Source organism: Bufo bufo, chromosome 6, assembly GCF_905171765.1.
Source record: "Bufo bufo chromosome 6, aBufBuf1.1, whole genome shotgun sequence".
Taxonomy (NCBI): domain Eukaryota; kingdom Metazoa; phylum Chordata; class Amphibia; order Anura; family Bufonidae; genus Bufo; species Bufo bufo.
Window position 1 is genome coordinate 15,806,957 of NC_053394.1, and position 12,617 is coordinate 15,819,573.

At 39.4% G+C, this 12,617-nt stretch overlaps 1 protein-coding gene across 2 annotated transcripts in view; it reads left to right on the forward strand.

Moving 5' to 3' along the window:
* Positions 1-12,617, forward strand: part of SORCS1 (sortilin related VPS10 domain containing receptor 1) — a 647,341-nt gene that overhangs the window by 550,289 nt on the left and 84,435 nt on the right. For both annotated transcript variants that reach the window (XM_040436033.1, XM_040436034.1), the window contains exons 20-21: positions 7,512-7,645; positions 10,825-10,948. In XM_040436033.1, the coding sequence (XP_040291967.1) occupies positions 7,512-7,645; positions 10,825-10,948 (258 nt within the window). The remainder of the gene's footprint in view (positions 1-7,511; positions 7,646-10,824; positions 10,949-12,617) is intronic.

A 12,617-nucleotide genomic window follows, 5' to 3' on the forward strand; every position in this document is an offset into this window, starting at 1 on the left:
TGTACAGCTGGTATAACCTGGGTATCCCCTGTATATAATTATATATGTACAGCTGGTATAAGTTATACATCTTCTGTATATAGTGATATGGACCATGCTGGTATAACCTGGGCATCTCCTGTATATAATTATATATGTACAGCTGGTATAAGTTATACATCTTCTTGTATATAGTGATATGGACCATGCTGGTATAACCTGGTATCCCCTGTATATAATTATATATGTACAGCTGGTATAACCTGGGTATCCCCTGTATATAATTATATATGTACAGCTGGTATAAGTTGTACATCTTCTTGTATATAGTGACATGGACCATGCTGGTATAACCTGGGTATCTCCTGTATATAATTATATATGTACAGCTGGTATAAGTTATACATCTTCTTGTATATAGTGATATGGAGCATGCTGTTATAACCTGGGTATCTCCTGTATATAATTATATATGTACAGCTGTTATAAGTTATACATCTTCTTGTATATAGTGACATGGAGCATGCTGGTATAACCTGGTATCCCCTGTATATAATTATATATGTACAGCTGGTATAACCTGGGTATCTCCTGTATATAATTATATATGTACAGCTGTTATAAGTTATACATCTTCTTGTATATAGTGATATGGACCATGCTGGTATAACCTGGTATCCCCTGTATATAATTATATATGTACAGCTGGTATAACCTGGGTATCTCCTGTATATAATTATATATGTACAGCTGGTATAAGTTGTACATCTTCTTGTATATAGTGATATGGACCATGCTGGTATAACCTGGGTATCTCCTGTATGTAATTATATATGTACAGCTGGTATAAGTTATACATCTTCTTGTATATAGTGATATGGAGCATGCTGGTATAACCTGGGTATCCCCTGTATATAATTATATATGTACAGCTGGTATAAGTTATACATCTTCTTGTATATAGTGATGTGGAGCATGCTGGTATAACCTGGGTATCTTCTGTATATAATGTACAGCTGGTATAAGTTATACATCTTCTTGTATATAGTGATATGGACCATGCTGGTATAACCTGGGTATCTCCTGTATATAATTATATATGTACAGCTGGTATAAGTTATACATCTTCTTGTATATAGTAATATGGACCATGCTGGTATAACCTGGGTATCTCCTGTATATAATTATATATGTACAGCTGGTATAAGTTATACATCTTGTATATAGTGATATGGACCATGCTGGTATAACCTGGGTATCTCCTTTATATAATTATATATGTACAGCTGGTATAAGTTATACATCCTCTTGTATATAGTTATATGGACCATACTGGTATAACCTGGGTATCTCCTGTTTATAATTATATATGTACAGCTGGTATAACCTGGGTATCTCCTGTATATAATTATATATGTACAGCTGGTATAAGTTATACATCTTCTTTTATATAGTGATATGGAGCATGCTGGTATAACCTGGGTATCTCCTGTATATAATTATATATGTACAGCTGGTATAAGTTATACATCTTCTTGTATATAGTGATATGGACCATGCTGGTATAACCTGGGTATCCCCTGTATATAATTATATATGTACAGCTGGTATAAGTTATACATCTTCTTGTATATAGTGACATGGAGCATGCTGGTATAACCTGGGTATCTCCTGTATATAATTATATATGTACAGCTGGTATAAGTTGTACATCTTCTTGTATATAGTGATATGGACCATGCTGGTATAACCTGGGTATCTCCTGTATGTAATTATATATGTACAGCTGGTATAAGTTATACATCTTCTTGTATATAGTGATATGGACCATGCTGGTATAACCTGGGTATCTCCTGTATATAATTATAGATGTACAGCTGGTATAGGTTATACATCTTCTTGTATATAGTGATATGGACCATGCTGGTATAACCTGGGTATCTCCTGCATATAATTATATATGTACAGCTGGTATAAGTTATACATCCTCTTGTATATAGTGATATGGACCATGCTGGTATAACCTGGGCATCTCCTGTATATAATTATATATGTACAGCTGGTATAAGTTATACATCTTCTGTATATAGTGATATGGACCATGCTGGTATAACCTGGGTATCTCCTGCATATAATTATATATGTACAGCTGGTATAAGTTATACATCTTCTTGTGTATAGTGATATGGAGCAGGCTGGTATAACCTGGGTATCTCCTGTATATAATTATATATGTATTGCTGGTATAAGTTATACATCTTCTTGTATATAGTTATATGGACCATGCTGGTATAACCTGGGTATCTCCTGTATATAATTATATATGTATAGATGATATTACAATGCAATAGATTGAGGCGCTGCCTGGGTCTTGATTCCATCCGGAGCGAGGCAGTGCCACCTACTGTTCTGAATGATAAATAATTCATTACATGCTCCTGACATGTTCATGCGCTCTGCTTTGTGTGCACGTCTATGTTAATCGGCGCACGGCGGGGGGTCTCCTCCGTTCAACTTTTAATACCCTGACACCGCATGCTTCCATGAGTTTTAAAAATGCTGAGAATGCTGAATGTTGACTTCAGTAAGGTAATTCTATTCAGCTGGTTCAGCTTGTGCTGATGGCTGCATTCAGTAAATTTACTGACAATTTGACAGCAGAACTCCATAGGAAGGAGACAGATTGGAAATAACGTCTTCTAGTGAATGACACCTATCCTGAGATCTCGCTGAGACCCTCTGAAAAGGTTCTTGACTTGAACTCATAGAGGGGTGTCCTGAGCAGGGGATACCTTCCTATGATGGCCATAGTCCCAGCATAAATGGCGCCAAAATTAGTGCCAAAGTGTTATCAAGTTTTATTAACTCTTTCCGGGGAGGAATGGAAAAAAACTGAAATTATGTATTTTTTAAACTTTGCACCATTACCATATTGGTTAGATTTTCTTTTACATTTTGCTTCTTTTGCACAATAATAGCACTATATATATATATATATATATATATATATATATATATATATACAGTACAGACCAAAAGTTTGGACACACCTTCTCTTTCAAAGAGTTTTCTTTATTTTCATGACTATGAAGGCATCAAAACTATGAATTAACACATGTGGAATTATATACATAACAAACAAGTGTGAAACAACTGAAAATATGTCATATTCTAGGTTCTTCAAAGTAGCCACCTTTTGCTTCGATTACTGCTTTGCACACTCTTGGCATTCTCTTGATGAGCTTCAAGAGGTAGACCCCTGAAATGGTTTTCACTTCACAGGTGTGCCCTGTCAGGTTTAATAAGTGGTATTTCTTGCCTTATAAATGGGGTTGGGACCATCAGTTGCGTTGAGGAGAAGTCAGGTGGATACACAGCTGATAGTCCTACTGGATAGACTGTTAGAATTTGTATTATGGCAAGAAAAAAGCAGCTAAGTAAAGAAAAACGAGTGGCCATCATTACTTTAAGAAATGAAGGTCAGTCAGTCAGCCGAAAAATTGGGAAAACTTTGAAAGTAAGGGCTATTTGACCATGAAGGATAGTGATGGGGTGCTGCGCCAGATGACCTGGCCTCCACAGTCACCGGACCTGAACCCAATCGAGATGGTTTGGGGTGAGCTGGACCGCAGAGTGAAGGCAAAAGGGCCAACAAGTGCTATGCATATCTGGGAACTCCTTCAAGACTATTTCAGGGGACTACGTCTTGAAGCTCATCAAGAGAATGGCAAGAGTGTGCAAAGCAGTAATCAAAGCAAAAGGTGACTACTTTGAAGAACCTAGAATATGACATATTTTCAGTTGTTTCACACTTGTTTGTTATGTATATAATGCCACATGTGTTAATTCATAGTTTTGGTGCCTTCATAGTCATGAAAATAAAGAAAACTCTTTGAATGAGAAGGTGTGTCCAAACTTTTGGTCTGTACTGTACATAACAAACAAGTGTGAAACAACTGAAAATATGTCATATTCTAAGTTCTTCAAAGAAGCCACCTTTTGCTTTGATTACTGCTTTGCACACTCTTGGCATTCTCTTGATGAGCTTCAAGAGGTAGTGGTGATGGACACTCGTTTTTCTTTACTTAGCTGCTTTTTTCTTGCCATAATACAAATTCTAACAGTCTATTCAGTAGGGCTATCAGCTGTGTATCCACCTGACTTCTCCTCAACGCAACTGATGGTCCCAACCCCATTTATAAGGCAAGAAATCCCACTTATTAAACCTGACAGGGCACACCTGTGAAGTGAAGACCATTTCAGGGGACTACCTCTTGAAGCTCATCAAGAGAATGCCAAGAGTGTGCAAAGCAGTAATCAAAGCAAAAGGTGGCTACTTTGAAGAACCTAAAATATGACATATTTTCAGTTGTTTCACACTTGTTTGTTATGTATATAATTCCACATGTGTTAATTCATAATTTTTTATTGCCTTCAGTGTGAATCTACAAGTTTCATAGTCATGAAAATAAAAAAAAACTCTTTGAATGAGAAGGTGTGTCCAAACTTTTGGTCTGTACTGTATATATAATACTTTTTTCCCCCCACCATTTCAAGAGCCATAATTTGATAAGTTTTCATTGCAGGTGCTTCATAAATATGGTGGTGTTTCGTCTGAACACCATATTTCTCAATGTATTTACACCAGAGAACTATCATGAACACACTGATTACTCTCCCCCAATACAGCTCTAAGCCTCTGGCTTCCCTTCGCACAATACATATATTATAGTTCTGGCTGCCTGCAGTCACCACTAGGGGGAGCTCAGTGCAAAGAAATTGATACAGTTGCCACTGAAGTCATTGGCAGCTGTAAAAACTCTCTGAGCTCGCTCTCTTGGTGACTGCAGGAAAATGACATTTTTTATGTTGTTAGGCAGAAGTTTTGGGCTGGGACCCCCCTTATCAGGGCTTTTATAGGTGTGGCGAGGTCTGCCTCTATAGTGAGCTTGTTAGTTTAAAATGGACAGGCTATCTAGTTGGTTGTGCCTGCGGCCCATCTTGGGTATGGCTTAACGAGGATAAATTGCCCCAGGAGCAAAGAAAAGTACACTATGCAGGAAACTGGGCTGTCTGTTGCACTTAACCTGGCACAGTGCAGAAATTTGCAATTGGACAATTATGGAACAAATAACATAGACGCTCTATGCGCCTACGAGAACTATGAATCATCTGAGGGGAAGGGGTGTCGGGAAGAAAGTGGAGAAGAAAAGTAGATGGTTGCAGGAAATAACACAGGGACAGAGCAGTGAGCATGAAATCATTGCCTTTCACTTTTTTGGAGGGTGGTCATTGCTGAATGAAGCCCCCTTCCAGGTTTTAGGGGTTAATGCTGGTTGCCTGTGTCCACCTCTGCTCTCATCTGCTTCATATCTTGGATATAAAGCAATGCAACATGTAACAATGTATCCACTGGATGATGATGATGATGATGCTTCCTGATGTAGCTGCACATTGCCCCCACAAATCTGTATAAATACATTGATGAATGGCATAGTTTGGGTTTTTACGTGATCATTTAATCTCTTTATGACTGTGTTGTGATGAATACATTTTACTGTGATGAATATTTTGCGCTAGGCTTCGATTCTGATGATTATTTTACGCTTCTCTACAGTCTGTAGTAATAAAACAGAGAACACCATGATCTGACCATGAGCTGTACCACATAAGCTCTGCTACATCCTCATATGCACCAGCACGCTCCTTAATCAAGACACTAGCTTGTTTGGACAGACTGCAGTTTTCCAGATTTTCAGCAGAGGGCAGTATTGTTACACAGTAGGGCTGACGGTCACTTCTCTTCATGTTAATCTTTGTCACTTTGCTCATTTCCCTCACATTTCTGCAGATACAGTTGAAACCAGAAGGTTCCATCCACTATATAAAGACACAGATGCATGTTTTTCCTCAAATGAGAATAAACCTTTCCTGTTTTGGTCATTTAGGATTACCATAATTATTATTTGCCAAATGCCAGAATAATGAGAGAGAGAGAATGTTTTAAGGCATTTTTATTACTTTCTGCAAAGTCAAAAGTTTACATACATTTAATTAATATTTGGTACCATTGCCTTTAAACTGTATGACTTGGGTCGAACGTTTTGGATTTCCTTCCACAAGCTTCTCACAATAGTTGGTCGGAATTTGGGCCCATTCCTCCTGACAGAACTGGTGTAACTGAGCCATGGTAGTTGGTCGCCTTGCTCGCACCTGGCTTTTCAGCTTTGCCCATAAATTTTCAATAGTATTCAGATCAGGGCTTTGTGATGGACGCTCCAAAACATTGACTTTGTTATCCTTCATCCACTCTGTAACCAGTCTGGCAGTATGCTTCGGGTCATTGTCCATTTGGAAGACCCATTTCCGCCCAAGCTTTAACTTCCTGGCTGATGTCTTGAGATGTTGCTTCAGTTTTTCCACATAATCTTCTTTCCTCATGATGCCATCTATTTTGTGAAGTGCACCAGTCCCTCCTGCAGCAAAACTGCCCCACAACATGACGCTGCCACCCCCGTGTATCACCGTTGGGATGGTGTTCTTAGGCTTCCAAGCTTCTCCCTTTTTCCTCCAAACGTAACGATGGTCATTGTGGCCAAAAACTTCAATTTTAGTTTTGTCAGGCCACAGGACATGTCTCCAAGAATGTAGGTCTTTGTTCCTGTGTGCATTTGTAGACATTAATCTGGCTTTTTTTCTGTTTCTTTTGGAGTAATGGCTTCTTCCTGGCAGAGTGGCCTTCCAGTCCATGTTGATACAGTCCTCGTTTTACTGTGGATACTGACACAATCTTACCAGCTTCCGCCATCATCTTCACAAGGTCTTTTGCTTTAGTTCTTGGGTTGATATGCACGTGTCGGACCAAAGCACTGTCTCTTCCCTGAGCGGTATGATGGCCGGACATTCCCATCTTGTTTGTACTTGAGTATAATTGTTTGTACAGATGAACGAGGCACCTTCAGGTATCTTGAAATTGCACCCAAGGTTGAGCCAGACTTGTGCAAGTCCACAATTCTCTTCCTGGTATCTTGGCTGATTTCTTCAGACTTTCCCATGATGCTACACAAAGAAGCAATGTGTTTCAGGTGTGCATTTAAATACATCCACAGGTGTGTATTTAATTAACCCAGATGTTGCCAACAAACCTAACCTAACAGAAGCTTCTAAACACATGACATCATCATATGGACAGTCAAGAATTGTTTAAAGGCATAGTAATCTTAGTGTATGTAAACTTTTGACATTGCAGAAAGTAATAAAAATGCCTTAAACCATTCTCTCTCTCTCATTTTTCTGGCATTTGGCAAATAATAATTATTATGGTAATTCTAATTGACCAAAAACAGGAAAGGCTTATTCTGATTTCATGTCAGATATTGAGAAAACCATGCAGATGTGTCTTTTTATATAGTGTATGTAAATTTCTGGTTTCAACTGTACATTGCTCTGCTGCTCCACATCTGAGATGTCTTTGTCAGTTTAGTGATGTACGGATCAGTTTGACGAATATGGACCTTTTTTTTTTTCCACAGCCCCCCTGGAACACATTCACTTGGTTTTGCCTTTTGTCACCACAAAGAACAAGGAGGTCAACGCTTCGGTGGTACTCTGGCCAAGCAACGTGGGGACCCTCACCTATGTATGGTGGCTCGGAAATAACAGTGAGGTGCTTGTAGATTTCTACTTGGGTTCAATAATGAAAAAAATGAGTGCAAACTGCAAAGCAACACATTTTTTACTTTTTGCTCCATGTGACCCTGTAGCTTGTACTGGTTTCCATAGACATTATATATGGACTCAACAATCATCTTGGCCAGAAGTTATCAGCTCCATCGCCCAATAACATACTGTACATCTAGTACGATCAATTCGCTGAAGATCGGGGTCCACCACGCCCATAAACAGTAGATTAAGAATCCATCCTAAAAATGTTTGCTTGAGCTCAGTCCTAGAGCTCTTCCATGATGGGGCACATGGGCTGGTCTCATTGAGCTTTATGTCAGCAATGTCCACCTACATGATCTATCTACAGCTCAAGAGAAATATGGATATTGAGGAGATGAATTGTAAGTTCCTTTGGTTCTCTGACTAGTCATTATCATCCAGATCTATATAAAATATCCATATTAAAGATCTGCTGTCTAGTTGAGTGCACTGGAATAAGATTATATCCCATCAGAGTCTTAGGAGTGACCCAAAAACTTTGGAGGAGTTCAGACTTCAAAACGATTCAGATGACAAAACTTATGGTGCCCCCAGATGGCTCAAATTGTGCTAAAAATTTTTTGTACTGTACATGTCACCATCCAGATTTTTACACCTCACAAAGTCCCTAAAATGTGTTCTCTCTGAGAGGAGTTGTAAAGTAAGACAGAACTATTAATGTCGTACACCATGAAATATTGTGCCGCATTTATGACCACGTGTGCCATATGTAACATCACTCTACAGATCACTACTACCAATCACGTTTGCACTTCCTAAAAATGTGTCACTTTTCCTACACCCGTGTTTGTGTGGGGTGGAGATCTGACTTCTTTGCCATTTGCAATTTATTTTAAATAATCACCAAAACAAATATCTATCATTCTTTAATAAATTATTCCTGGTGAAAATGTTGGTCCATCCGCTTTACATATCCTGATTGTTTTGCTTTTCTTTTAAGCAGTTAAGACGCTATTAGAAGAAAAGCTCCAATGCATTATGAACCGGTCCCAAAGATTTTTGCATAAAAGTACCAGCGTGAGATATTGTCATGATCAAATGAAAACAAACCACATTCTTGTGAACTCAAACTTTTTGAAAAAATTGGCTCAGAGTTGGCAGTTGATTCACTCATCTCTTGAAGTGGCAATCCCCCTAAAGTTTTGGCAGTTGAACGCTGCAGTTATATTTTTGGCAGAATTCTGGTGGGGAATTTATTATTCTTTTTGCAACTTCTTGTGATGTTATGCAATTCTAATCTTTTGAGAAATGTGTGTAAAACTGAGCATTAGTGCTGAGCAAATCGAACTGCATGAAGTGGAATTTGATCCGAATTTCAGGGAAAATTCGATTCACCACAAAGCCAAATTTCCTCGTGCTTCATGGTAACAAATCGATTTTCCCTGAATGGCGGTAAATACAAAAAAAAAATCATACTTACCTCACCCATTTGAACTTGAAGAGCCGTCTGCCGCCATCTTGATTGAAGAACCCACGTGAAATCCCATGCTCGGTGATTGCGCGCTGGATTTACAATCAAGATGGTGGTCGTCGGCTCTTCGCGTTCAATCGGATGAGGTACGTAATGTTTTTTTTTTAAATTTTACCCGGTATATTGATGTCAGATGCTGTGATCAGCTATGAACGTGATATCTGAGGGGTACAATGACAGAGAGCGGCACAATGACCATTGTACCCTATACTTACCAACTACTTACCAAGAAATGCGCTTCGTGAAGGAGTAATTCTTCACAAAGGAAATTTGTTTGCAAAATTTGACAAAGCAGCCGAATCAAATTTTACAATACTTAACTCATCAGTTGCTACTAAGCATAGTAGTTAAAGGGCATCTGTCAGCAGTTTTGTACCAATGACACGGTCTGACCTGTTACATGTGCACTTGGCAGCTGAAGGCCTCTGTGTTGGTCCCATGTTCATATGTGTTTGCATTGCAGAGAAAAATTATGTTTTAATATATCCAATAGAGCCTCTAGGAGCAACAGGGGCGTTACCATTACACCTAGAGGCTCTGCTCTCTCTGCAGCTGCTGCGCCCCCTGCACTTCGATTGACAGGGCCAGGGGTGACAACGTTTTCACTGCCTTCTCCTGTCAATCAAAGTGCAGCGGGTACTGCAGTTGCAGAGAGAGCAGAGCCTCTAGGTGTAACGACAACACCCCCATTGCTCATTTGCATATATTAAAACATACTTTTTCTCAGCAGTGCGGACACATATGAACATGGGACCAACACAGATGCCTTCAGCTGCCGAGGGCACATGTAACAGGTCAGCCAGTGTCATAGGGACAGATCTGCTGAGAAATGCCCATTAATTAGGTGCACATCAGATGTATCAAATACCTCTAAACAAAAGTGTTCTTTGTGAAGAAACGCCAAATTTAGCAAGCAATGTGCAAAGTCTGATAAATTTGGCACAAATTACATCAACAACTAAAACAAAAAAATAAAATTAGAATCCATGATTTTAAAAAGAATAAAATTTTACTCTGGCCATCAAGACCCAAAACAGTCAAAAAAAGGGTAATGCTGATATAATTTTTTTGTTTGTTTTTAGATCATTAATGTTGTCCATTCTGCCCAAAAAATTTTTTCTTACAATTTGTTTTCAATAACTTTCTCTTTTTTAATTTCCCCATCTACCTCTAATCTCTGCTTAGAATTCTCTTGCATTCTTTGCTCTGTTCTGAGCTCAGACAATGCTCAGGCTAAGACTGATTAAGATCCAAAAATAAAATGTAAAAAAAATAACTTTGATTCCATATATTTCATTTCCGTGAGGTCCCCAAGTTACAATATGTCATTTTCTGGAGGCAGCTTGTGGCTCTGTCCGGCTGTTTGTTATCTCTGTCGTAATGAGAGGCACATCCTCCCTCCAACAAATAGTCCCATGCCAGATTCTGCCCAAAAAAAAAAGTCTGGAACATCAATTATTCTCCTCAGTACAGTGTTTTTATAGAAGATAAGAGCACAAGTCCCAGGGCGGTCCTTCGAGCCGCTGCCTGAAGGTGACTGCGAGGCCAACTTAATACACTCATTTTAATCTTCACTTATAAAAATGTCTGGCATGGGTTTTGAGTAGGAGCCGCAGCCTCATTTTTGCATTCTTCTTTCCTCTCTGTAGCCCCTCATCACGCTGGATCGGAGCATCTCATTTACGTTTGCAGTAGAAGGGATGAACAGCATCACTGTGCAGGTGTCTGCTGGGAACACCATCCTACAGGACACCAAGACCATTGCAGTGTATGGTAAGCACCACACAGTCTACTCGTCCACAAGCATTCTCATGGACCTGGAGCTGATCAAAGCTGGCCTACAATGCAAAAATACTCAAAAAAAATCCACATTTACTAATCCAGATGTTTCTGAATTCTGATGAAATTTGCATCAACATTTGATATATTTTTGGTGTAATTTGGTGAATCTTAGGCTACTTTCACATCTGCGTTTTTGCTGAATCCGTCATGGATCAGCAAAAATGCTTCTGTTATGATAATACAACCATCTGTATCTGTCATGAACGAATCCGGTTGTATCATCTTTAAAATAAACAAGGCGGACCTGTCATGAACACCATTGAAAGTCAATGGGGGACGGATCCGTTTTCTATTGTGTCAGAGAAAACCGTCCCCATTGACTTACACCGTGTGTTATGACTGATCCGTCTTGCTCTGCACCACATCACGGAATGCATTCTGGAACATTCCATTTCGTTCAGTTCAGTTTTGACGATGAATGCGGACAAAATGGAAGCGTTTTTCTCCACCATTAAGATTCTATGACCGGATAGCCTTGACTTCAGGGGTGTGACTTTGTGTGAAAGGGGGTGTAGAATAATCTGCAATATTTTGGACCAAACTTTTAGCACAAAATTCTGTTGCAAAGTAAGCCAACCAATAAGTGTCTAGCCGTGTACTAAAGTTTTCATCCAGCCTGAGCCACTGTGATGAATCTCCTGCAGGCTCGGACTGGCCCACAGGGGAACAAGTAAATTCCCCAGTGGGCCCCTGAGCAAGGGTGGGCCTCCAGTAGAGTGACTGTACTACATACGAAGAGTAGGCCTCCAGTAGACTGACTGTACTACATACAAAGAGTGGGCCTCCAGTAGAATGACTGTACTACATACTAAGAGTGGGCCTCCAGTAGAGTGACTGTACTACATACTAAGAGTGGGCCTCCAGTAGACTGACTGTACTACATACGAAGAGTAGGCCTCCAGTAGAGTGACTGTACTACATACTAAGAGTGGGCCTCCAGTAGACTGACTGTACTACATACGAAGAGTAGGCCTCCAGTAGACTGACTGTACTACATACAAAGAGTAGGCCTCCAGTAGACTGACTGTACTACATACGAAGAGTGGGCCTCCAGTAGACTGACTGTACTACATATAAATAAGCAGCTTACATAATCTCAACTAGCCTGCGGGTCCCTGTAGACAACTTGGTAGATTATTTAAGAAACCACCCAGTTTATTATTGTAGATGCATTGAGTGGTGGATTAGACTTCTAAGAAGAGAGGCCGCCAACCAGTATTCTCTTAACCCAGGGACCTGCCTAATCATCAATAATCTTGACATCTTGTTGCCGCCTTCCACTGTGTCAGCAGGTAGTATTTGCATGTAGCTATTAGTGTTGAGCGCGAATATTCAAATTATGAATATTTATCGCGAATATCGCAACTTTGAGAATTCACAAATATTTCAAATATAGTGCTATATACAGTATTTGTTTTTCTGAATATTCATAATTTTTTCCATCTGAACACTTCATTCCTCTCTCAGTCCCGGTTGTGGGCCAATGAGTCATTGGCCCACAAGCAACTTTTTTGAGTAAAAAAAAAGAATGTAGAATATAAAGAATATTCGAATTCACGAATATTCAACGAATATTCTACAAAATATTCGCGAAATATTG